Here is a 27003-nt window from a genome sequence, read left to right on the forward strand (position 1 = left end):
ACACATACACCCTGGTACATGTCCCTCGGCGCTGAGGGCATCCCCGAAGAGCGGGGGATTTCGTGACATTTCGGATTGGCTGTCTTGTGTTTCTAATAAGTTGTTTCATAGTTGGCATGGTGGATCCTATAGACATAATGAGCCGGTTTAGATCAATCCTAACCCGATGATTATGAATTACTTATATTTTATTAATTTAATAGATTAATTAATAGAAAAAAAAAGTTATATTAAATTAAAAGGATTAAGGAGATAAAATTCAATCTCAAATCCTGTATTTTTTTTTGAGAAGAATCTTAGTTACTAATTGTTTATTGAAGTGCTATAATATCAACAATTCCGTGGGCTTGGGCTTCTGCTGCTGACATAAAAACATCCCTTTCCATATCTTCAGATACAACCCATAAAGGTTTACCCGTTCTTTGTACATAAACCCTTGTGATAGTTTCACGCAGTTTCAGTAGTTCTCCCGCTTCCACGATAAATTCTCCCGTTTGTGCCTCATAAAAAAGAACTAGCGGGTTGGTGGATCATTACCCTGATTATATAACTTTATAAGTCTTTTCTTTATCTTGATAAAGATTTTGATGCGGATTTTCCCAATATTAGTCAATATTTTCTTTCGTCCTCAAACTAAGGTGAAAAGAATAAATACAATAAGAAAATAAATGAGCAAAGATAAGATTCAATAACCGTACAAGCATTTTTTGCGTATTGATGCATACGGCTTTTCTTTTCCACGTATGCAATTTCTTTTTTTCCTCTATGGATAGAGTATTTTCTCTATGGATTTTTTTCCATTGAAGAAAAAAAAATAGAAAATCTACTGGGTTTTTTGGATCCAGATCCTTAAATAATAAATAATACAATAACCAACCTTCCTTTTTCTTTTTGAGTATTTTTTTTAAATACTATGATGGTTCCGTTGTTTTCTTATTTCGTCTTTTTTGTTATTCAGCAATCCGAAAGTTTCTTGTTTTTTATCATATGTTTTTTATTTTCTAATTAAAATAAATATTGTTAGACATAAATATTGTTAAAAGCTTTTTGGTATGAAAACTAAAAACAAAAAAGTCTGTGACACTAAAACTAAACTAGGTTCCTGATAGATCAGATAAAATCGTAAAAGCCCTCTCTTTCATACTACTTTTTCGATACATAATCAAATGGTTTAAAAAACAAAAATTTGTATATCGAATTCGAAGTACCATGCTATTATTACTTAAGTATTTTTATGGCGAAGGTATAGTCTTCATATATATTCTCAAATAAAAGAATCATTGGCGCCAAGCGTGAGGGAATGCTAGACGTTTGGTAATTTCTCCTCCTGCCAAAAGAAAGGATCCCATTGAAGCGGCTAATGCCATACATATTGTCTGTATATCTGGTTGTACATATTGCATAGTATCATAAATAGCCATTCCGGGTATTATCCACCCACCCGGAGAATTTATAAACAGATACACATCTCTGTTATATTTTTCTATACCGAGAAATAGCAGAATGCCAATAAGTTGATTCGATAGTTCACTATCGACCTCTTGGCCTAAAAAAAGTAATCTTTCTCGATAAAGTCGATTGATTAGGATTTAATCTTATACCTTAAGAGCCGTACATGCACCTTTTGATGCATACGGTTCACTAAAAATCATATAAACAAAAAGGAATCAATGTGTCTATTTCAACCCTCTTTCCCTTTTCATAATGGACTCTTTCGAATTTTTAACGAAAAAAAATGTACTAAATTTATTGAACTAACTTCTCATTGATGTATTGCTTTCATCGAGATCGAACACAAATCACAATGTAATTTTCTGTTTCTGAATGGACTTCCTCAATTCTTTTAGGTTTCTTTTCTACTCTAAGTAAGGATAAGGATCTGCCCGATTTTTATTTGCACATATAGGACAAATATTACAATACCATGTCTTTTTGTTACGACTTATCTCTTCTCTGAATTTATTATTTCATTTTTTCTGTAAAATATATGATATGATAGAAGTAGTAATTGTGGATATATTACCAATTGGTTTTTTTCTAAACAGAGTCTGGATACTTCGTTTTATTGGTCCAAGCAAGCCAACCATAAATTATTTTGAATTTCGAATAGTAATCTGGATACCCCCTCCAAAAAATAAAAAATCGATCGAATTGCACTTCATTACACTTCACGCTCCAAATTTTGGATGATTCAATCATTCTTTTTTGGTGGTGAAAGAGAGGATATCTCAATCGGGGGGGGAGAACGGGGAAATCCCGTATGACCAAATATATCTGACAAGTCGCACTATATATCAATCCAAGATGCATTTCCTTCTCCAGGACTTCGAAAGGTTACTTTTGGAACACCAATGGGCATAAAATAGAGAAAAAAAGAAAATAAAATAATATATTTAACTTTAGTGTGGAAACGTAAGAATGGGTTTATTGTGTTAAAAACAATTTGCTTTTATTATATTGTATTTTTTATAAATCATAAAAAAGGGAAGAGTAAAGATAAAGATAGAGTAAAGTTGTTACGAATGGGTCCTTGGGTGATAAACGAATATGTCTGCATTTACATATTTAAATACTCATAGAGAAAATTGTCAACCCCCCTTCCCACCATTGCGTATTCTTACTTATCGGGTATAGAATAGATCTGCTTCTTCTTGTTCCTACAAATATGATTGTTCCACTATTACTAAACACTATTACTAAAAAACTAGAACAAACATTAATTCTTTCTCCGAGATAATCTACTAAAAGGTAAAAGGTGAGAATCCATAGTATAGTTTTTTCCAGTGCAATAAAGTTACATAGTGTCTATTTTTTGTTGATATAAGGGGTATTTTCATGGGTTTACCTTGGTATCGTGTTCATACTGTTGTATTAAATGATCCAGGCCGTTTGCTTTCTGTTCACATAATGCATACAGCTCTGGTTGCTGGTTGGGCTGGTTCGATGGCTCTATATGAATTAGCAGTTTTTGATCCCTCTGACCCTGTTCTTGATCCAATGTGGAGACAGGGTATGTTTGTTATACCCTTCATGACTCGTTTAGGAATAACCAATTCGTGGGGCGGTTGGAATATCACCGGGGGGACTATAACGAATCCGGGTATTTGGAGTTACGAAGGTGTGGCCGGAGCACATATTGTGTTTTCGGGCTTGTGCTTTTTAGCGGCTATCTGGCATTGGGTTTATTGGGATCTAGAAATTTTTTGTGATGAACGTACCGGAAAACCTTCTTTGGATTTGCCCAAAATTTTTGGAATTCATTTATTTCTTGCAGGAGTGGTTTGTTTTGGTTTTGGAGCATTTCATGTAACAGGATTGTACGGTCCTGGAATATGGGTGTCTGATCCTTATGGATTAACGGGAAGGGTACAATCCATAAATCCCGCATGGGGTGTGGAAGGTTTTGATCCTTTTGTTCCGGGGGGAATAGCTTCTCATCATATTGCAGCAGGAACATTGGGCATATTAGCGGGTCTTTTCCATCTTAGTGTGCGTCCACCGCAACGTCTATACAAAGGATTGCGTATGGGAAATATTGAAACCGTCCTTTCCAGCAGTATCGCTGCTGTCTTTTTTGCAGCTTTTGTTGTTGCTGGAACTATGTGGTATGGTTCAGCAACTACCCCCATTGAATTATTTGGTCCCACTCGTTATCAATGGGATCAAGGATACTTCCAGCAAGAAATATATCGAAGAGTTGGTGCTGGGCTAGCCGAAAATCAAAGTTTATCAGAAGCTTGGTCTAAAATTCCTGAAAAATTAGCTTTTTATGATTACATCGGCAATAATCCAGCAAAAGGGGGATTGTTTAGAGCGGGCTCAATGGATAATGGAGATGGAATAGCCGTTGGTTGGTTAGGGCATCCCATCTTTAGAGATAAAGAGGGGTGTGAACTTTTTGTACGCCGTATGCCTACTTTTTTTGAAACATTTCCGGTTGTTTTAGTAGACGGAGACGGAATTGTTAGAGCCGATGTTCCTTTTCGAAGGGCAGAATCGAAATATAGTGTCGAACAAGTAGGTGTAACTGTTGAGTTCTATGGTGGCGAACTCAATGGAGTCAGTTATAGTGATCCTGCTACTGTGAAAAAATATGCTAGACGTGCTCAATTAGGTGAAATTTTTGAATTAGATCGTGCTACTTTGAAATCAGATGGTGTTTTTCGTAGCAGTCCAAGAGGTTGGTTTACTTTTGGACATGCTTCGTTTGCTCTACTCTTCTTTTTCGGGCATATTTGGCATGGTGCTAGAACCTTGTTCCGAGATGTTTTTGCTGGGATCGACCCAGATTTGGATGCTCAAGTAGAATTTGGAGCATTCCAAAAACTTGGAGATCCAACTACAAGAAGACAGATAGTATGATAGAGCATTCTTTTGTTCCTTTTCGACTTTTTTTGTTTTTGTTGTTATGATTTGAATTTGACATAAAGAACCAGATAAATCTTGATTCGACTCAAAACACTTTGTTTTCACTTTTTTTCTTTATCCGAGAAATGAGCTCCAATAAACAATAAACAGGTATGAAAGCTATAATTGTAAACCACGATTAAATCTATGGAAGCATTGGTTTATACATTCCTCTTAGTTTCGACTTTAGGAATCATTTTTTTCGCTATCTTTTTTAGAGAACCCCCTAAAGTTCCAACTAAAAAAATGAAATGATTTTTCATTATCTCAATTGAAGTAATGAGCCCCCAATATTATATTAAGGGCTCATTACTTCAACTAGTCCCCATGCTCTTCGAATGGATCTCTTAGTTGTTGAGAGGGTTGCCCAAAAGCAGTATATAAGGCATACCCAGTAAAACTTACAAGTAAACCAGATATAGAGATGGCAACTAGGGTTGCTGTTTCCATTATAATTCTAAAAATTCTTAGAATTCCAAAATTTCAAGACCACAATGGATCTATAGGATATAGATCCTATATTTACAGCGGAATGGTATACAAAGTCAACAGATCTCAATCAATATAAAATAGGATTTATGGCTACACAAACTGTTGAGGGTAATTCTAAGTCTAGTCCAAGACGAACTATTGTAGGGGATTTATTAAAACCATTAAATTCAGAATATGGTAAAGTAGCTCCGGGGTGGGGAACTACTCCTTTGATGGGTGTTGCAATGGCTCTATTTGCGATATTTCTATCTATTATTTTGGAGATTTATAATTCGTCCATTTTACTGGACGGAATTTCTATGAATTAGATTCACAAGAATCAAGTAACTAGCTTTTCAATAGAAAACTAAGGTTAAGCATTTAGGTTTTTTATCGTTAGCCTATTTCATTTTGATTTGGTAGTTTGATCGTGAAACTTCTTTGTTTCTGTATTTCCGGAATATGAGTGTGTGACTTGTTATAATGGATCTTATTGATAGTACAGAACATAAAAAAAATGGATCTGTCATCTTGATAGAGATGATTTTACCCCGTCAGATATTTATTCTAGTATCTGGAGTACGGAATATAGAAAATCAAAAATATTCTTAAAATATTAGAACTATGATTCATACTAAATATTTAGACCTCGTAACTGGATTTAAAAAAACTTTTCAAAGAGTTGAAAGAATAAATTGAAAAATGAAAATTATTTAAAACTTCCGTCGATTATCTTTATTTTGATCAACGGACAAATGTTTCTTTGTTCTATCTATTCATTGAATAAGTGATGATCCAGCAGTTCTTACTCAGGGAATTTTTGGACTTCGATTAAAGGTTTTTTTTGAATCATCGTGGTCATGATACGAATCTGATGTTTTTTTTAATTGATTCATATGGTCCTAACAAGAGAATTCCTATCAATAATAATAATTAAGAAAACAGCAGTAAAAAAAAGAACATTACACACAAATAAAAAATGGAAGTAAATAATAGAATATTCAAGAGGCCTACTGTAAATAAAGACGAGTGAGCCGACTTGATATTTTGGCATTATAACCACAAAGAATAGTTTTCGGATTTCTATTTTTTCTTATCTTCCGAAAAGATTGGAATCATAGGATTCCGTTAAGAAGTTTCAAGCTTTCTATTACACATATCTGTTTTCATTACAACCAGTATTTGGGTATTTTTGTTTGAGCCGTACGAGATGAAATTCTCATATACGGTTCTCGGGGGGGGTACCTTAGTTTACCTATCTCAATAAAGTCTATGATTGGTTCGAAGAACGTCTTGAGATTCAGGCGATTGTCGATGATATAACCAGTAAATACGTTCCTCCCCATGTAAACATATTTTATTGTTTAGGAGGAATTACACTTACTTGTTTTTTAGTCCAAGTAGCGACGGGATTTGCTATGACTTTTTATTATCGTCCGACTGTTACTGAAGCTTTTGCTTCTGTTCAATATATAATGACGGAGGCTAACTTTGGTTGGTTAATCCGATCAGTTCATCGATGGTCGGCAAGTATGATGGTCTTAATGATGATTCTGCACGTATTTCGCGTGTATCTCACAGGTGGCTTTAAAAAACCTCGCGAATTAACTTGGGTTACCGGTGTAGTTTTGGCTGTATTGACCGCATCTTTTGGTGTAACTGGTTATTCCTTACCTTGGGATCAAATTGGTTATTGGGCAGTCAAAATTGTAACAGGCGTGCCCGAAGCTATTCCTGTAATAGGATCCTCTTTGGTAGAGTTATTACGCGGAAGTTCTAGTGTGGGACAATCCACCTTGACTCGTTTTTATAGTTTGCATACTTTTGTATTACCTCTTCTTACTGCCGTATTTATGTTAATGCACTTTCCAATGATACGTAAGCAAGGCATTTCTGGTCCTTTATAGTAAATATGAATCATAGATATTTGTAATTAATCATTTCTTATTTGGGGGAGGAATATATTTCATTGCTACAAATATGGATTATTTAAAAGAATAAGACATGTATTTGGATATTTTCCTTCAATTTAACAAAATTGGATTATTATTATTTTTTACATACACGAATAGTTGAAGGGAATTCTACGAAGAAGAAATGGATTATGGGAGTGTGTGACTTGAACTATTGATTGGGCCACGCAGATATATGATTTTCTCTTATCTGCCACATTTGAATTTACAATTCAATGTGTCTTTATTCCAACTACCACGCAAGGTCCGTCCCTACAGAGGATAGGCTGGTTTCACTTGTAAAGAATCTTTTCTATGATCAGACTCGATCATATCCTGCATGAACAGGCTCCGTAACATCCAGTAAAAAAAGTGATGTGGGATAATCTGAATTATATTTTCTCTATTTCACTGAACTTAATAGTATGGAAATGCATTCATTTCCTATGCATTGACTCGATTTATGATACTATCGGAGTAAACCAAGTGGATCTAAAGAAGAACAGGGGTTAGATTATATTAGTAACAAGTAAATCCTTTGTACGTAAAAAGTTCCAAGATTTTTTTTTTGGGGGGGGGGTAAGAATTGCAAGGTTTGAGATCACCCAAAAAGCACTATTCACTTTGAAAGCCTACTTGGGTATTGAGCGTTTACTTAAGTTTACTTAATAATAAAAGAACTTAATTTTTTTTTTTTGCAGATAAGATAATTGTAACTTCGGAGAAGAAAATAAGGTTTATTTTCTTACATGGAATCTTTCTATATGTGTGGATAACATATGCATTTTTTCTATGGATACATTCGAAATGTTTGATTCGTGCTCGAGCCGGATGATGAAAAATTATCATGTCCGGTTCTTTCGGAGGATGGATCTATAAGAATTCACCTATCCTAATAACAAAAAAACCTGACTTGAATGATCCTGTATTAAGAGCTAAATTGGCTAAAGGAATGGGTCATAATTATTATGGAGAACCTGCATGGCCCAATGATCTTTTATATATTTTTCCAGTAGTAATTCTGGGTACTATTGCCTGTAACGTAGGATTAGCGGTTCTAGAACCATCAATGATTGGAGAACCCGCGGATCCATTTGCAACTCCTTTGGAAATACTACCCGAATGGTATTTCTTTCCCGTATTTCAAATACTTCGTACAGTGCCCAATAAGTTATTAGGCGTTCTTTTAATGGTTTCGGTACCTATGGGATTATTAACAGTACCCTTTTTGGAAAATGTTAATAAATTCCAAAACCCATTTCGCCGTCCAGTAGCAACAACCATCTTTTTAATTGGTACCATAGTAGCCCTTTGGTTGGGTATTGGAGCAACATTACCTATTGAGAAATCTCTAATTTTAGGTCTTTTTTAAACTTTTTAATTAAATGGATTCAATTGTGAAATAAAATATCATGCCATGTATATTGTGTATCTAGGGAGAATTCATTTTGAAACGACTAATCCCTAGATACATCTTTTGGCCTATTCCGAGTATATGGATTTATTCTAAGGATTCAAATTACACATTTTCACCTTTATTTTTATAAATAATAAAAATATGAAAAAAAAAAAACCAATGCCAATGGATTTCAAATTTATGCGAAATGCTTTTCTATTTCTAAAATGTCTAATATATGTTTTACATCTTCTACACGAAAATGTTCCATTTCCATAAGGTCTTCTTGACTATTATTCAAAAGTTCTAATAATGTATGAATATTGGATCTTTTGAGACAATTATAGATCTTGGGAGGCAATTCTAATTGGTCAATAAAAATGGATTTCAATGCTATTCCTTTTTTATTTTTCCTCAGTTTATCCTTAGCCAATATATCATGAAAAGTAAAAAGGGGTAAAGTAACCTTGTGTTGATTTTTTTCTAAATGAAAGGGATCTTCTTCTGCATGTAAAAAGGGAATAAATAAATCAATCAAATTCCGAGAGGCTTCATAAAGCGCCTCTTTAGGAGTTAAACTCCCATTTGTCCATATTTCGAGAAAGAGTATCTCTTGTTTTTTTTTCCCATTCCCATAGGAATGAATACTATGATTTACATTTCGAACAGGCATGAATACAGCATCTATGGGAAAACTTCCGTCTTGAAAGTTTTTTAGTGTTTTTATACGATATCCGCGATTCCTCTCAATTTTTAATCCAATACACAAATTAATAGGTTCTGTTAGGTTGGCTATATGTTGTGTATTATCAATGATTTCCACAGAAGGTGGTAAAATGATGTCTTGAGCAGTTATATATCCAGGACCTTTGAAACAAATAGATGCGTCTTGAGTTCCATACAGATTACTTCTCAATACAATTTCTTTCAAATTCATTAAAATTTCATGTACTGATTCTTGAATACCTACTATGGTAGAATATTCATGTGGTATTTTCTCCGATTTTGCACGTGTAATACATGTTCCCTCTATTTCTCCTAGCAAAACTCTTCGCACTGCAATGCCTATTGTATCGGCTTGGCCTTTCATAAGTGGAGACAGAATAAAGCGTCCATAATAAAGACGTTTACTGTCTACTCTTGATTCAACACACTTCCACTGTAGTGTCCGAGTTGATACTCTTATTTTCTCTCGAACCATAGTAATATATATATATTTGATCAAACCCTTGAATTGTTTATTTCTCTTGAAATCTTTTCCATGTTTATTTTTAATTTTACACACGTCTTTTTTTCGGAGACCTACATCCATTATGTGGCATAGGGGTTACATCCCGTATAAAATTTAATAGTATACCACTTCTACGAATAGCTCTTAATGCCGCATCTCTTCCGAGACCGGGGCCTTTTATCATGACTTCTGCTCGTTGCATGCCTTGATCCGCTACTGTTCGAATAGCATTTCCTGCTGCGGTTTGAGCGGCAAATGGTGTACCCCTTCGTGTACCCTTGAATCCACAAGTACCGGCGGAGGACCAAGAAATAACCCGACCACGTACATCTGTAACAGTCACAATAGTATTGTTAAAACTAGCTTGAACATGAATAACTCCCTTTGGTATTTTATGAGCATGCTTACGCGAACCAATACGTCCATTTTTACGCGAACCCATTTTTGGTATAGGTTTTGCCATATTTGATTATTTCATAAAAATAAGTCCGAGATATATGGATATATCCATTTCATTCAAAAACGGATCCTTTACTTTTTTCTAACTAGTTTCTAACTAGAATTCATATTCGATTTATATATATCAATTGTATTTTTATATTAATCGACATCGAATATGAATTTTTGAAATAAAATTTCAAATTGGAAATACCAATAATAAAAAATTTCTTCTAATATTTTATAAAATATATATTCTAATATTTTTATATTCTATTTTTATAGAAAATCCTCTTTTGTGGAAATATTATCCTTGTCTTTGTTTATGTTTTGGATTGGAACAAATTACTAGAATTCGCCCTCGCCTGCGAATTAATCGACATTTTTCACAAATTTTACGGACGGAGGCCCCTATTTTCATATTTGTAATTCCTTAATAAGTTAATACCAAATCTATTTATTGGAAGAAAATAAGGTTTCCTTACATTTTGAACTTGTACCCCCCCCCAAAAAAAAAAGATTGTTGAAATTAAAAAACAGTCTAATTAAATTGAATTTTTTATGCTTCTTTTTTTTTTTCTACGGGCGTATACATATAAACATATAAAAAGTACGTCGAATCTTTTGAAAAACATAGCTTATAATTCAATTTTGATTATATAAAGGAATCTGAAACATACCCCTGGGAATTTATTCATTCAGGAATTAAATCCTCTTGAATCCTTTTTATTTTTTCTTTTTTTTTTTTTCCAATTCCAGTTTCAGTTAAACCCCCTTCGCACATTCACTAGTATATGAGGGGTGGGTGATATTCTAAATCTGTGTTTTCTCTCTCTCTTTTTGACAAAAATGGATAGAAATTTCTCATCTAATTCGTATTTCAGAAAGATTACCATATATAACATAAAATTTCTCCGCCTATTTTTTCTAATCGAGCCTCTCGATCTGTCATTATACCCCTAGAAGTTGAAAGAATTACAATCCCCATGCCTCCTAAAATTTTAGGGATTCGTTGATAATTAGAATATATTCGCAGACCAGGTGTACTGATCCGTTTTAAATTTAAAAAACTTTTATATGATCCTTTCTTATTTATTCTATACCGTAGAGTTAAAACTAAATAATATTTGTCGCTTTCCCTATGTTTTCTGACGTTTTCAACAAAAACCCTCTCGTAAAAGTATTTTCACAGTGTTTTCGGTGATGTTAGTAAATGGTATTTGAACCATTTTTTTTTCTATTCATATCAGCATTTCGTATATAGGTTATTATGTCAGCGATGGTGTCCTTACTCATGATAAACGAAAATGATTGTTGCTCCTTATTTTCAATATAATCAACATGCTCGTTTTTCTATTTTTTTTTCATTATTTCATTTAGATCATCCAATATATTTCATTTAGATCATCCAATATTAATATGAAATAGATAATAATTGTTATTTCTAATACTTAGAATAATTACTACAAAAGGGATATGTGTGAGATATAATATATTAATTAATCCATTTTCATTACAAAACAAATATATCCATATCACGGTTTTGCCTTATAATTTTATAATACCTCGGGTGCTAATGAAACTATTTTAGTGAAATTTAACTGTCTCAATTCCCGTGCGATTGCACAAAAGATTCGAGTTCCTTTTGGATTTCCTTCTTGATCAATGACAACTGCAGCATTATCATCATACTGAATTAGTATACCGTTGCTACGTTTGAGTTCTTTACAAGTACGTACAATTACAGCTCTGATCACTTCTGATCTTTCTAAGGTCATATTTGGTACTGCTTCCTTGATTACAGCAACAACAATGTCACCAATATAAGCATATCGTCGATTACTAGCTCCTAGGATTCGAATACACATCAATTCGCGGGCTCCGCTGTTATCAGCTACATTCAAATAGGTTTGAGGTTGAATCATATCATTTTTTTGTTCTTTCAGTCCAAAGATTGAAGTAAAAAAAAAATATTCTGTGTTCAAAAATAAGGAACTTACAATTGCATTTTTATGTTTTCATCCTAAAGCCCTCTTTCCTTTGGTTTTCATTATTATCCTGAAATAATGAATTGAGTTCGTATAGGCATTTTTGAGGCTGCTAAAGAAATAGCCTTTTCTGGCTATATTTTCTGATATCCCACCCATCTCATAAAGTATTTTCCCAGGTTTAACGACAGATACCCAATATTCGGGGAGATCCTTTTCCCGAACCCATACGCGTTTCGGTGGGTCTTACTGTAACTGGTTTGTCTGGAAATATGCGTACCCATATTTGTCCACACTCGTCGGACATTTCGTGACATTGCTCGCCGTCCCGCTTCTATTTGTCCTAGACGTGATCCAAGCGGGCTCCAAGTGCCTGAAGAGCAATATCTTCCGAAGCAAATATTATTACCTCGATAGGATATTCCTTTCATTCTTCCTCTATGTTGTTTACGAAATCTGGTTCTTTTGGGGTTCTAGTTGATGGTTGTTTCTCAATTCCATCTCTATTACAGAACCGTACATGAGATTTTTCATCTCATACGTTGATGTTGTTATTGACTTGAAATTCACTGATGTAGTTCCTTCTTCAACATTTCTCTTAATACCCTTCACACAATCACAAAGCTATTTTAAGTTCGGAGCATACCTACATTCCTATATTGAACAATATAATAAACAGTAATGGGGGAATGCCTTTTGTAAAGGAGTAATCAATGGTCCTAGGGATGTGTTCGTTGTTTTTGACTCTGCCAATAGAGTTGCTGTTATATTTTTTTCAAACATAGAACCATCTTGAATACTTTGGTCCTCTGTTTCTTTCAAACGCTGATTAACAAAATTAGAAATGGTAAATAAGTTACAATGTGTTTCTAGAAAGTATTTGTACTTTTCATTAACTGTGATGTTTTTTTAGCATTACTTACATAGTCAAGTTGTGGCACTTCATTATTTCCTTGATAACTTTTAGAAGTTATATCATTTTCTCCAATTGGTTTTTGTTCTATCATCAGACAATGTTCTCCTGTTGGTTGTTCATCCAGCAACTCCTATAATGAGATCAAAAGCATTAGTCTTGAGCCTTAGGATATGGTTAGGAGTTGTTTTGGTGGGAAGGAAAGGGAGAGACAATTTAAAATAATATTAGTCTAAATTTATACTATAAAAAATGCATTAGTCTTGTCAGTCCCTTTCTTCTCCTTAGTTTTTTTCCAATAAGAAAAGATTAATGAATGCAAAAGCAATAGTCATGAGCCATTAGTTTCCTCTTGTGCTAAGAAGACTATGGAAGTGTTTGTTTTATCATTATAAAATTAATTCTAAACTTTCCAATAAAATGCGCACATTCTAATAAAAATCTGTCGTTCAGACTAATTTAAACATGCACCTGTATCATATTCAACAGTGTAAACTCAATTTTATTAAAGTCATTTACACTCAACTTTAAATCAAACAGACACTATATGGTACACTTACATCTGAATGGGTTTTATGTAGAAGACTATCCAAAGGACTTATCTTGGCATTTGCTGCATCTGTTGGTGAAATGTTTGGCAAGGGAATCTCTAAACCAGTAACTTCTTCCACAAAACCCTTCTCTGCCTTTTGTGAAGGTTTGGCTTTTGTCTCCACAGAGATGAACATGTTAGATTTAAAGTCACTTCCTTCTTGAATATATTCAGTTTGAGTTGCTTGAATAGATTGATTTCCATTAACTTGTGGTGGAGTTAACTCATGCTCTGATGTTGCTTGAACTTCATGCCCAATGTTATAGTTTTCTACAGATACATTTTCATTATTGGTAAATTCAGTGCCAGAGTCTTTAAATTAATGAATCATGTCTCGTAACATGCACTTGCTAAACCAATCAATTTCAGACTCTAGTGATAAAAAATTATAGATTAATAAGTCGTTTAGATCACAACTCATAAGAAAAAATAACAGAGTCTAATTTCAATCTCGTAAAGCATCATTTTTACGTTTAAAGGTAAAGATAATTTGTCTATTTTACAAATTTGAAACTTTTGCTTAGTTTTCTTTGTTCCCTCTGGTATAACATTTAAGTTTCCAATAGGAAAAAAAAATTGTCCTTAGGCTCTTGTAGGTAAAATTTTATTTGAGCTTCAATTATTAATATACTTTAACCAAATAGATGCAAGAATACTCACCTGGAGCATGAGTCTCAGTAATTTCTTGAACATTTTTTGTGGTAGGATTCTCTCTAGTGATAACTGAAAAAGGTGTAGTTATTTGGCCACCATCATCTTCCTACACAGATTAAAATATACAAATGATATGGAAGAAATGAAAAGAAAATGAAATGAATAAAAAACTAAAGAATTAATATTAAGTCACAACCTGCATCAGTTGCATCATTTAGTAATAACTTAAAGTGCTTAGCTATATATTTAGGTTTGGAGCATATTTATATTCTTATGCTGATAGAGATAAAAAGGATAACAGGGGAATGCCTCTTGTATTGGAGAAAGCAATTGTCTGGGTGATGTTTTCCCCTTTTCTGAATCGATGGATAAAGTTGTTGTAGTAGTTTGCTATGATATAGAATCCTCTTGATTACTTTGGTCCTCTATTTCTTTAAGACACTGTATACCAACAAAATGTGAATAAGTTGCATTATATTCCTAATAAGAGGTATTTGAAGTACTATTCATTTTCTCTGAAGTTTTAGCGCATTATATGCACAGTTAGATGGTTACATTATTTTCTTGGGAAATTTTAAAGGTGGTATCAGTTAGTCCAATGGTCTGGTTTTGGTTCATCAAGCTTGGTTCTCCTGTTGATTGCTCATCCAACAACACCTAAATGAGTGCAGATGCATTAGTCTTGAGCTATTAGTTTTCTCCAATACTAAGAATACCTTAATAGTTTGCTTACATCTGAATGTGCTTCATGCCTTTTACTTGGTGATGTTGTTGCCAATGATATCTTTAAACTCGAAACTTGTTCAACAATTTCATGCTCTATCTCTGCAATGGATTGATTCGTATTGACTTCTGAAGAAGCCAACTCACTTTGTGCTTGGACATCCGGCTCAACTTCAATGTCTTCAGTGATTTCTATAGTTTGATTTTCATTGCTAGTATCTTGGGTTATTAAGTCTTCAAAATGTCGAGCAATGTATTGCAATATTTCAATGGAATATTTACTCAGATTTTCTGAAACAAAATACTAAAGATTAACAACTCCTTTAAAGAATAAGTTATAGGAATTAAAAGCAAATATGTAAATCATCATTTTCAAGTTTAAACGGATAAACTTGTGTAGTTATGTATAACCAGGACATAATGCTTTTAAATGTATATAATGTATACCTCCATAAACATAGTATACAACTTTAAGCCTCAACTGATTGGCCTCTATCGTTGAAGTCAAAGAGAGTTTTGGACAGCTCTGCACCCAAAGATCTGTATTCTTCAATTCAATCCGCTGGCTGAAGATTGGTAGTTTTACAAAAACTGAAAGTCTTAGCTGTGGAATCTCAACTGTTGATCACTTTCACATTTGAATACTTCCTTTAGCTCAGAAGCTTCTTTTATTATCAGAAATGTTAGCAAAGGAAGCTCTTCAGAAGTGGAGACAGGAAAGAGATATGTTAATTTGTTGCATTTTTCAACCACTATCCCTTCTAGCTTTGGGAAACTTTTGGGGGAAAGATTACTTCTAATTTCTGCATCCTCTTCAATGATCTGCTTTAATTCTTTACATTATTTTATAATTATAATATGCAACTGTGGTAAGCATCTTGAGATAGAAGGAGTAAAGATTACTTCTAATTTCTCACATTGCACAACATGTAACTCTGTCAGGTTTTGGAGGATAAAAGAATTATTAGGACCTATCAAAAGATAGGTCATATGAGGCAGATCTTCCAACCGAATGTTTTCCCACCCTAAATTTATTTCTTGCCCAATTATTTCATTAAAACAAAAAATATTTTCAATTTTGGAGCCTTGTAGCCATAAATATTTCAAAGAGAGAACATGCTTCAAGGTCTCACTCAACTCCTACAATAAATAAATAAATAAAGTCACGTAAATAAAAAACAAAATTCCATTAATATTTTCAAAATAACATTTTAGAATTAAGACTGGTAAAATAAGGATATCACTAATACTTCCGTGCTAACCACATTTTTACAATAACATCTCTTTTTGAATTTTGGCTATGATTGATAACGGGAGCTTTTAGTTTATTTAGGAATTTATAACTTGATTTTTTAAATATAAGTTAGTAGAATTGTTTGGTAATCACAAAATAAAAAAATATATATAATTTTTAAAAGTTAACATTTGAAAAGGTAGTTGAAATAACAATTAAGCCAATAATTTTAGCTTATTTTTATTTTTATCTTTTTAAATGAATTATATTTATAATTATAGTTTTTAAATGAGTTTTATCTCCTCATCTAAGTTTAATATTATATTTATAATACTAAATATATTTTCTAGTCATTGAATATACTTTAGTTAGTTTTATCTCCTCATCTAAGTTTCATTGAATATATTTCAGCCATAAGTTCTAATGTATAAGTTTTTAGCTAGTTATATAATATAATTATAATGTTACATCAACAAACTGTTTCTTATTAGGTGATCATATCAGTTAGATGAATCTAATGATTTTACAATGTTAGTATTTATTAAAGAAAAAAAACTGAATCTTTAACCTAATAATAATTGGATTAAAATCAATGATCAAGTCAACGAACAGTGAAGGTATAGGGAAAAAAGGGTACCTTGCATCTGTTATTCACAGAAAGGATGAAATCGCCAATAGATTTAATGCCAAACTGGGAACATCCATTGAGTACAAACTCAATCAAATGTGGCAATGATGTGCTTTAGTTTTTCGAGCAAATTCCGATAAAATTTGGCAGATCATTTAAGCAGAGACTTTCCAAGACCATAAGATGAAGGTTTATCTTGTAATGATTTTGATGATCATCCAACCAACATCCGAATATATATTTCAATTGCTCACAACCTTTCACAGAGATCTTTTTCAATTTTGGGAAGACATAACTCAAATTATTGTCAACAAGGTCATCTCTGGTGTCTATTATTATGTGCTGTAATTCGTCACGGTCCTGAATTCTCAATTTTTCCAACATCATTGGGGCAATAGATAAGATAAATACAGATTTTGTCTTTGAAAAATTTTGTAGCTCAAGTTCTTTAATGTTGCGCAGGATATGTGGTTGTTTCGAAAGACACTGAGCACGTTGCCAAAGATGAAGATAGTCAATGTTTGACACCTACAATGTAATACCACAAAAAGGGTTCTTAAATTTAATCTAACAATATCTCTTTGCATGAAACATAAGGAACGGGAATGTATGTAAAACTTCTTATTCAAATGCTAGAGTTAGGCTTACGTTGATAAAAATCCATAATTTAATGCTCCAAAACTGTTGAGCTCTTGGAATTTGGTTGTCAACTTCTAGTTCTAATATTTACTGAAAGATATACAGTACAACTATATTCTAATTACTTTTTAGTAACTTGTGACATGCTAGTGTATTAAAGGTAATTTTTAAAGTGGAATGTTTAATATGCATATAGACTAAATATAAGATAACAGAGAGAGGTGAGAGGGTTACCGATGAGATTAAGCTATCTTGCAATGATTCATTGGAAACCAATGAATTTTCAATACTTTTGGTACTCGTGACTTTGCCTCTATATTTGTTAGGATAACACATATGGATCCAAGGAGAAATTTTGCATTTGTTGGGATTTGATTGTATCTTTTGTTAGATTATTTTAATAATCTTGTTATAGTGGCCTATGTAACTTATAGCATGACTCTAATTAATGATTTAATGTGATGGTGGTTAAATATAAAATATAGAGTCATTGAGGGTATAATTGTAAATACACTTATAAGGAAACCCTCCCCTCTCCCTTCATATAAATTAAAGAGAGGTTACCAAATGAGGGTTACGGCATTCCCTATTTCTCACTTTCACAGTTTCTGAGTGAGCTCACGGTAAACGCATAAAGGAACTTTTTCTCAACCATCCGAGAGGAGCTGAAAGAAGAAGGAAGAGTTGGAAAAAATACCAAGGAATCAACGACATCAAGAGAGAGGTAACATCAAGGAACAATGGATTCAGGTTAGTGCTCTCTGAACCCTTAATTGTATGAGAACCATATATTGTATTGTGAGAGCAACGTAATTCAAGATCTCAAAGGGAAAGGTAATTTCATAATAGTCATTATATAATAGAAATTACATAATAGATTAAAGAAAATTATAACAGTTGGTATCAGAGCCTAGGTTGTGAATTTTGTTTATTCTCCATAAGAGATTGGTTCTCCATTAAAGTTTTTCCCAAATTACATGAACCCTAGGTATTTTATATGATGGATTGACATTATTTTGATGTTGAATAATTGCTTTGGATTCAATAATTGAAAACCCTAAGGTTTTGGAAGTTAGAAACATTGGATTTTGAATCTGTAATATGAGCAGGGCCATGTATCAGTGAGCAGGGCCATGCATCAGGGAGCAGGGCCACGCATCAGGAGCAAGCACGACCATGTTTCCACAAAGCATGGCCTTCCATATTGTAAGCACGGTCGTGCATCAATTATAAGCACGGCCATGCATCAGGAAGCACGGCCATGTTTCAGGAAGCAAGGGCATGCATCAGAAATGAGTATGGCCTTGCTTCATTGAAGCACGACCATGCATTAAGTAAAAGCACGGCCGTGCATAGGAATTTTACTGCAGAATAGAGAATATAATTCATAAAATATATAGATAATTTTAGAATTACATCAAAGTGAATTTTACTCACCAAAGTGATTAAATTCTCAAGTTAATTAATTCTAAATTACATTATCATAATGAGAACTTCATAATTTAGTGCTTAATTTTAAGGGTAGCTTGTTAGTTACCAGAGTGGCCTAGCTTTAAAAGTTATTTAAGCATTTAATTATGTGTTATAAATTGTTCAAAATTGTTTGATGCTATATGGAAACAAAGAGTGAACAATTTAGCTTATTAATTATAATGCTAGGAGATCGTCTAAAGGTGGATCATTGCATATGATTAATGACATTAAGGAGACATATAAGCACTTCATAATATGTTTGAATATCCAAAGATGACTTGCATATTGGTTTGAGTGACTAGTTTTCAATTAAAGTTGTTTATTAGCATCATTATAGATAAATTGTGTATTTAGGTGTTACCCAAAGGTAAACTTGGATGCATAATTGATGAAAGTTGACTATCCGAATCCATTAAGTTTATTCAAAGCATAAATGTTTAAGCATGTGTTAAATATTTCAGTCTCTATGAATGCGTATGGCATGAGCAATGGCGTAGTCAAGTTCAATGGGCTTAATTATGATGATTGGGCTGAACAAGTTCAATTCCAGTTAGGTGATATGGACTTAGACCTAGCAATCATTATGGAACAAGAGCCTGCAGCCATCATAGAGACCAGTACTGAAGAGGAAAGAACTCTTCGTGAGGCTTGGGAAAGGTCGAATAGGCTGAGCTTGAGCTTGCTGAAGATGACTATGGCTGAAAATGTGAAACTATCAATGCCAAAGACTGAAAATGCTAGGGAATTTATAGCAAAAGTAAAAGAGTATGTACAATCGGACATTACTGACAAGTCCATTACAGGCACCTGTTGACTGAGCTAACTATTAAGAAGTTTGATTGGTCACGGCTCATTCATGACCATGTGACTGACATGATCAATCAAGTGGCAAAGTTGAAATCAATAGGCATGGAGGTAAAGGAATTCTTTCTAGTACAGTTTATTTTAAACTCACTCCCTCCTGAGTTTGGTTAGTTCCAGGTGAATTACAACACCATTAAGGATAAATGGAACATACAAGAAATTAAGGCCATGCTAGTTCAGAAGGAAGGGAGGCTGAAGAAGGTAAAAGAACACTCCGTCCATCTCACATTTCATGAAGGGGCTAATAGTAGCAAGGCTAAGCCAGGTAAGAAGGACAACAAGGACAAGAAGGATAAGGCCTTATTAAAGGTTTGTGAAGGCCGAATCCAGAAGGGCCAGAGGTGCTTCTTCTGCAAGAAGACTGATCACTTCAAGAAAGATTGTCTGAAGAGAAAGTTTTGGTTCGAAAGGAAAGGTATATATTATGTTTAAGTATGCTTTGAATCAAATCTTATTGAGGTACCTAAAATACCTGGTGGTGAATCTCTGTTTCATGCTGAGAGTGCTATTAGTAGAAATTTGAATGTTTGTAATGAATGTTCTGCTTTTTTGTGGCATCAAAGGTTAGGTCACATATCCAAAGAAAGGATAATGAGGTTAATGAAAAGTGAAATTTTACCTCAATTGGATTTTGTTGACTAGGATGTATGTGTGGATTGTATTAAAGGAAAACAAACTAAACACACATCAAAGAATCCAGCCACAAGAAGCAGTCAACTCTTAGAGTTGATACACACTGATATTTATGGTCCGTTTAACATCCCGTTTTGGGGTGGTGAAAGATATTTCATTACCTTCATTGATGACTACTCACGTTGTTGTTATCTATATATGTTGCATGAAAAGTCTCAATCAGTTGATGTCTTATAGGTGTTCATTGATAAGGTGGAAAGGCAATTGGATAGAAAGGTAAAGGTTGTGAGATCATATATAGGTGGTGAATATTATGAAAAATCTAATGAAAGTGGACAATGTCCAGGTCCATTTGCGAAACTTCTGGAAAGTCGAGGCATATGTGCACAGTATACTATGCCTGGTACACCACAACAAAATGGTGTGGCTAAAAGGCAGAATCGTACTATCATGGAAATGGTTAGGAGTATGTTGAGTTACAGTTCTGTACCTATGTCTTTGTGGATGTACGCATTAAAGACTGTTGCGTATCTACTTAATAGAGTTCCTAGTAAGGCAGTTCCAAAGACTCCTTATGAACTATGGACAGGAAAGAAACTCAGTTTAAGACATCTTCATGTCTGGAGTTGTCCAACAGAAGTAAGAGTGTATAATTCACATGAAAAGAAGCTTGATGCTAGAACCATAAGTGGTTATTTCATCAGCTATCCTGAAAAATCAAAAGGGTACAAATTCTATTGTCCTAACCATAGTATGAGAATAGTTGAGTCTAAAAATGCAAGGTTCATTGAAAATGGTCAGTTTAGTGGGAGTGGTGAAATACGAAATGTGGAAATTAAAGAGATACGTGCGGAAACTCCTGTAGTTGGTGTCTCTTCTCCAGTTGTTGTTCCTCTTGTTGTATCATGGTCACACAACATAAGGAGACAACAAATTAATGTTCTAAACCCACAAGAACAACATATAGAGGATGAACCAGCTGAAAATGCGCAAGTCACAAATGAGCAAGAGGAAGGTGAACTACAAGATATAGCATTAAGGAGGTCTGTAAGGCAGAAAAGACCGGCTATTTCGAATGACTATGTAGTTTAGTCACTTGAGCATGAATGTGACTTGAGTATTGATGAGGATCCAGTCTCATTTAAGCAAGCCATGGAATGTTACAATTCTGAAAAGTGGTTGAATGCCATGAAAGAAGAGTTAAAATCAATGAGTGACAACAAGGTATGAGATATAGTCGAGTTGCCTGAAGGTTCAAAATAAGTCGGCTGCAAGTGGGTCTTTAAGACCAAACATGACTCAAAAGGCAACGTTAAGAGATACAAGACTAGACTTGTTGCTAAAGAATACACTCAAAAGGATGGCATAGACTATAAAGAGACATTTTCTCCAGTTTCAAAAAAGGACTCTTTAAGAATTGTTATGGCTTTGGTGGCTTATTATGACTTAGAGCTCTACCAAATGGATGTAAAGACCGCCTTTCTGAATGGTAACTTGGAAGAGGAAGTGTATATGGATCAGTCAGATGGCTTCTTGACTGCAGGTAAAGAAAGTACGGTGTGTAAGTTAAAGAGATCAATATATGGGTTAAAACAGGCTTCCAGATAATGGTATCTTAAGTTCAATAATACCATCACGTCATATGGTTTTATAGAACACTGTTGACCGATGTATCTATATGAAGGTCAGTGGGAGTAAGTTCATCATTTTAGTCTTGTATGTTGATGACATTCTTCTTGCTACTAATGATGTTGGGCTGTTGCATGATGTAAAGGAATTTCTCTTTAAGAACTTTGAGATGAAAGATATGGTGAGGCTTCCTATGTGATTGGAATAGAAATATTCCATAATAGATCACAAGGATTACTGAGATTGTCTCAGAAAGGCTACATCAACAAAGTATTAGAGAGATTCAAAATGGAAAAGTGCTCATCAGGGGTAGTTCCAATTCAAAAGGGAGACAAGTTTAGTGAAATGCAATGTTCCAAGAATGAGTTGGAGCATAAAGCAATGGAATCTATTCCCTATGCATCAGTGGTCGGGAGTTTAATGTATGCTCAGATATGCACTCGGCCTGATATCAGTTTTGTTGTTGAAGTGTTAGGCCGATATCAAAGTAATCCCAGAATGGACCACTGGAAGGCTGCAAAGAAAGTCCTTAGGTATTTACAAGGCACCGAGGACTACATGCTTACTTATAGAAGATCTAGTCAATTGGAAGTGGTTGGCTACTCGGATTCAGATTATGATGGATGTGTAGACTCAAGGAAATCGACCTTTGGTTACATCTTCTTGTTAGCTGTGCGATTTTATGAAAGAGCGGAAAGGAGTCCATTATTGCTACGTCTACCATGGAAGTGGAATTTGTGGCATGCTTTGAGGCTACTATTCATGCTTTGTGGCTGCGGAACTTTGTCTTAGGACTTGGTATTGTTGATAATGTAGAAAAGCCACTGAGTATGTATTGTGATAATTTCGCAGTCGTCTTTTTCTCTAAGAATGATAAGTATTCAAAGGGAGCAAAGTATATGGACTTAAAATACTTATCAGTGAAAGAAGAAGTGCGGAAACAGAAAGTGTCTATTGAGTATATTGGTACTGATTTAATGATAGCGGATCCGCTAACTAAGGGATTGCTCCCTAAAACATTTTCTGGCCATATTGGTTGAATGGGCATTATAGACAAGTCCTTGTTAGCATGATTGTGTGATTCACATATATGTGTATAGATTGTTTTGCTCATATTATTGTAGACATTTTGAGAATTCAATAAAAGTATTGTTTCTGCTTGTTTACTTGTTATCTAAATTGTGTTAATGTACATGTATGGTTTGAGTTTGATAACAAGTTGAGTATTAAAAATACATCAGAGTTACAGTCTGTAGTATGACTGATTAAAGCTATTTTGATTTGAGTTGGTTCTGTGATACTTGAAAGGAATCATGTCGTCAAATGACTTGTGACCGTCATGATCCGATCAACTTAAATCATTAAAAGATGATGACTTGATATTATCAATGATATGCACACTTACAGTTCATTGAATCTTCAAGTCGTCACATAGGCCAAGTGGGAGATTGTTAGATTATTTTAATAATCTTGTTATAGTGGCCTATGTAACTTATAGCATAACTCTTATTAATGATTTAATGTGATGGTGGTTAAATATAAAATATAAAGTCATTGAGGGTATAATTGTAAATACAATTATAAGGAAACTCTCCCCTCCCCCTTCATATAAATTAGAGAGCGGTTACCAAATAAGGGTTACGACATTCCTTATTTCTCACTTTCACGATTTCTGAGTCAGTTCACGGTAAATGCATAAAGGAACTTTCTCTCAACCATCCAAGGAGCTGAAAGAAGAAGGAAGAGTTGGGAAAAATACCAAAAAATCAACGACATCAAGAGAGAGGTAACATCAAGGAACAATGGATTCAGGTTAGTGCTATCTGAATCCTTAATTGTATGAGAACCATATATTGTATTGTGAGAGCAACGTAATTCAAGATCTCAAAGAGAAAGGTAATTTCATAATAGTCATTACATAATAGAAATTACATAATGGATTAAAGAAAATTTTAACATCTTTTCCATGGAATCTTTTTTAGAAGATGACCCTGTCGCTAACGAACAAATGGAACAACAACATTTTGGAATAATATCAATGAAATTTGGTAAGCAAGAGAACTCCACCTCTTTCAGTGAGCCAAGTATGATATCCTTTGCCTCTTGATGCAGATCCTGACTTGCATGTTCATGTTGGTGTTCATGAAATATGTATTTCAGCTCACCACAATCATGTGTTCTGATAGTTTCTAGCAATGGAACAACTTGAGGAGAAAGAGTTGGACTTGGAAGTATATATTCCAAATGGGGGCACTTGCTAATATATAGAGTTTTCAGTTTTGGAAACATGGAGACACAACTCTTGTTATCATTCTCACCACTAACAATTTCTTCCTTCAATTCCTCCCTTATTCTTTCATATGCTGCTATTATGTTTGTTAGTTGCTCACTATCTTCTATGGACAGTTCCTCCAAAAGCAAGAGGCTTTGACAAGTTGACAATTGAAATAGGGATACCAATTTTCGGCAATAGGACAATTTAGTGGTCTTAAGATAGCAGAGGTTTAGCTTGCTCTTAAACAATATGCTTCTCAAGTTTATACACTCACGGAAATTTAGGCTCTGTAAATTGTTTAGAAAGTCAGAGGGAAAGGGACCATTGCATAGTTTTTCGAAATTTTCCATGCGATGAAGTTTTAGCTCAATCAACTTGGAGAAGAAACTTTGTCTATGAGAATCAATATGTGTAGTGTCAATGAGACACCGCAATTGTGGACTCCCCGTTAAAACAAGCTGAAATAGGTCATTCATACCTCTATCTATGGGAACAATATCAGGTATGAGATTTCTCCATGCCCCTTTAATTCGTACCAGATGAAGAAGTTCGGATGTTTGCACCAAATGCTTGAATGTCACTTCTGAGAAAATAGCATCAATATTCGGTAAGGCCACACATCTTGACAACGATTCATCCACCGTTCTAAGGTAGTCACTGATAACGTACCTTTCTAATGGAGGAAAGGTTATTTTTCCATGCAAACGCGAAAGATCAAACCTGACTTTCGTACCAACAATGTACAATTCTTCAAGTAAAGTGCACCTTTCAATCACTTCAATTGAATTAAATTCTCTAACATAACAATTACTTAAACACAACACTCTTAAGTAAAACAGTCTTTCAATTTCACGTGGGAATTCATCCATCTCACATGAAACCAAATCAAGAGTCTCAAGATATGGTAGCCATTTCAGAAAATAGAAGTCTCGTAGTAAGCTTAACTTTTCAAGGATTAGAGATCTAATACATCTCAATGATAGGAATGACCTTCTTAATGATTGAGAAACATAAGTCCGTGTCTTGAATGACAAATGCAAAACTCGAAGCTTGGTCATGTTTTCAAAGAATGAATTTGGGACTTCTTCATCTTCATCTTCATCTTCCCTTGGCATAACAAATATTTAATATTTTCCCCCCTTTCAAGCAATGACTTCTGATTTTTGTCAGACAAATTCACTGCTTGAATTTCCTCATTAGCTATCCGTAAGGCCACATCACGAACCAAGTCATGCATCTTAACACTTTGTTTCCCAGCTTTTACCAATAAACAAGAATTTACAAGTTTATTTTTGGCAGTAACTACTTGATCTCGAGGTTCATCGTATTTGATATCCATTTCCCCAAAAAGGCGCACTCCTCTGCAAAATCTTGTTAAAATTTCATCAGAAAGTTCTTCATCCTCTGGAAACAGAGAACATAAAGGGAACAGTTTCTTGGCTCCTTCATCCTTCAAATTATGATAGCTACGCCTCAAACATTTATCAACCAAATTTTCATCAACATCGTGCTTAGACACAGACTTCTGCAAGGATTTTAATGTTGATTTCCACACTTCCCAACTTTCTTTACCTCTTAAACTGCTAGCAATGGCTGCTATTGCAACCGGTAACCCCTTGCATTCTTTGGTAATATCACGCCCTTTATCCAACAAACGTTTAGAGGAACTATCGCTTATATTAGCATGCTTCTTGAACAAGGTCCATGCATCTTCCTTAGATAAAACCCCCAGTTGAATTATCTTTTCGCATCCCATTGATTGGCAAACCCGCATTTCACGTGTGGTTAGAAGGATTCTGCAACCCTTGTGATTGTCTTTCTTTGGAATCCCAATTTCTTCAAAATTGATAGGATTCCACACATCATCTAATATCAGAAGAATTTTCTCTCCATCAGTTAATCTACTCCAAAGAAGCTTGAGTCTCTCTGAATTATTTTTATCCTTGAAATCCACTCCTAAGGGTGCAGCAATATCATCTTGAATCTTTCTTATATCAAGAGTATATGACACTGTAGTATCAATGACATGATCAAATTGTGTGAGTTGCACAAGTTCCTTACCCACTTCTTTTGCCAGAGTAGTTTTACCTGTGCCCCCCATCCCTTGGAATCCAATTATAAAGTTGCTGTCATCTATCAATGCATCCGAAAGTTCTTTGATTGTCAACTTTCTACTTTCAAAAGAAACGTAATCTTGAGAAGAATGATACTCAACACCTGGAAGATTAAGGGAAATTCCAACATTGCCATTATCAAATTTACTTTCTAAGAGTCTTTCAATCTCTTTCTTCTTGTTTGCCAATTGCTTTCCCTTACTATATCTCCATTTGCAATTTGGACACCATCCAAAAAAACACGTCTTTTTCATTTGAGTGTCCTCATGAATGAGTTCTTCAGCTCTCTCTTGCCAAAAAGTCACATCTGCTCGAATATTGTTTCCTTTTCTTTTCTCCACTTTGGTGTATTCATCCACAGTCATTCTCGTTGCTTTCAGAACTTCCTTTTCATCTTCAAAGTCTTTAACAATGCATGAGAAGCAGCATATGTAACGTGATTCGGCTATTGCATTATTCATTAATTTTTCCAAAATTGACTTTCCCAAATCAGCTACTATGTTCGCCATCTGAATCAAATTCAATAGAGGAAAGTTAATAGTTGTTAGATTTAATTTTATACATTTTTTTGTATTAATCAAATTTAATTAATTTAAATACTTTTATAATCAATTTTTACAAATTTTTAGTTAAAATTATGCATAAAAAGCATCATCTTTTATCTAAATTAATTCTATAAGATGTAACTTTTATGAATTAAGTGTTTTATGTTTTAAGAATTTTTAAATAAGAACAATTATCTATCTTTT

General features: G+C 34.1%; 3 protein-coding genes across 3 annotated transcripts; 1 reads left to right on the forward strand and 2 right to left on the reverse strand.

Moving 5' to 3' along the window:
• Positions 1-2803: 2803 nt before the first annotated feature.
• Positions 2804-8382, forward strand: LOC113856612 (photosystem II CP47 reaction center protein-like). The gene is made up of 4 exons (XM_027488512.1): positions 2804-4356; positions 4953-5184; positions 6127-6765; positions 7697-8382. Exons 1-4 carry the CDS (start codon positions 2836-2838, stop codon positions 8200-8202), a joined length of 2898 nt encoding a protein of 965 aa, XP_027344313.1. The 5' UTR covers positions 2804-2835; the 3' UTR covers positions 8203-8382.
• LOC113856613 (DNA-directed RNA polymerase subunit alpha-like) lies at positions 5717-9941 on the reverse strand. Its single transcript, XM_027488513.1, has 3 exons — positions 9510-9941; positions 8806-9385; positions 5717-8730 (listed from the first exon to the last, which is right to left on the reverse strand). Exons 1-3 carry the CDS (start codon positions 9918-9920, stop codon positions 8426-8428), a joined length of 1296 nt encoding a protein of 431 aa, XP_027344314.1. The 5' UTR covers positions 9921-9941; the 3' UTR covers positions 5717-8425.
• A 3323-nt stretch (positions 9942-13264) lies between these two features.
• On the reverse strand, positions 13265-26763 carry LOC113854103 (probable disease resistance protein At1g61300). Its single transcript, XM_027484959.1, has 8 exons — positions 25259-26763; positions 23933-24935; positions 16885-17155; positions 16637-16643; positions 15213-15331; positions 14776-15056; positions 14049-14148; positions 13265-13658 (listed from the first exon to the last, which is right to left on the reverse strand). Exons 1-8 carry the CDS (start codon positions 26761-26763, stop codon positions 13324-13326), a joined length of 3621 nt encoding a protein of 1206 aa, XP_027340760.1. The 3' UTR covers positions 13265-13323.
• Positions 26764-27003: the final 240 nt, after the last annotated feature.

Source organism: Abrus precatorius, unplaced genomic scaffold (assembly GCF_003935025.1).
Source record: "Abrus precatorius isolate BTA unplaced genomic scaffold, Abrus_2018 Scaffold11, whole genome shotgun sequence".
Taxonomy (NCBI): domain Eukaryota; kingdom Viridiplantae; phylum Streptophyta; class Magnoliopsida; order Fabales; family Fabaceae; genus Abrus; species Abrus precatorius.

What these genes read in the sequence shown, in the direction of transcription:
- LOC113856612 (XM_027488512.1), top strand. Translation starts at nt 2,836, where the DNA reads ATGGGTTTACCTTGGTATCGTGTTCATACTGTTGTATTAAATGATCCA. An exon ending in CAACTACAAGAAGACAGATA is followed by an intron (nt 4,357 to 4,952) that starts GTATGATAGAGC and finishes TGGTATACAAAG; the next exon opens with TCAACAGATCTCAATCAATA. An exon ending in TTATAATTCGTCCATTTTAC is followed by an intron (nt 5,185 to 6,126) that starts TGGACGGAATTT and finishes GGGGGGTACCTT; the next exon opens with AGTTTACCTATCTCAATAAA.
- LOC113856613 (XM_027488513.1), bottom strand. Translation starts at nt 9,920, where the DNA reads ATGGCAAAACCTATACCAAAAATGGGTTCGCGTAAAAATGGACGTATT. An exon ending in GGTCTCCGAAAAAAAGACGT is followed by an intron (nt 9,386 to 9,509) that starts GTGTAAAATTAA and finishes CGGACACTACAG; the next exon opens with TGGAAGTGTGTTGAATCAAG. An exon ending in CGAAATATGGACAAATGGGA is followed by an intron (nt 8,731 to 8,805) that starts GTTTAACTCCTA and finishes TTTTACATGCAG; the next exon opens with AAGAAGATCCCTTTCATTTA.
- LOC113854103 (XM_027484959.1), bottom strand. Translation starts at nt 26,763, where the DNA reads ATGGCGAACATAGTAGCTGATTTGGGAAAGTCAATTTTGGAAAAATTA. An exon ending in TGTATACTATGTTTATGGAG is followed by an intron (nt 15,057 to 15,212) that starts GTATACATTATA and finishes ATTTTGTTTCAG; the next exon opens with AAAATCTGAGTAAATATTCC. An exon ending in TACTGAGACTCATGCTCCAG is followed by an intron (nt 13,659 to 14,048) that starts GTGAGTATTCTT and finishes ATGTATCTGTAG; the next exon opens with AAAACTATAACATTGGGCAT.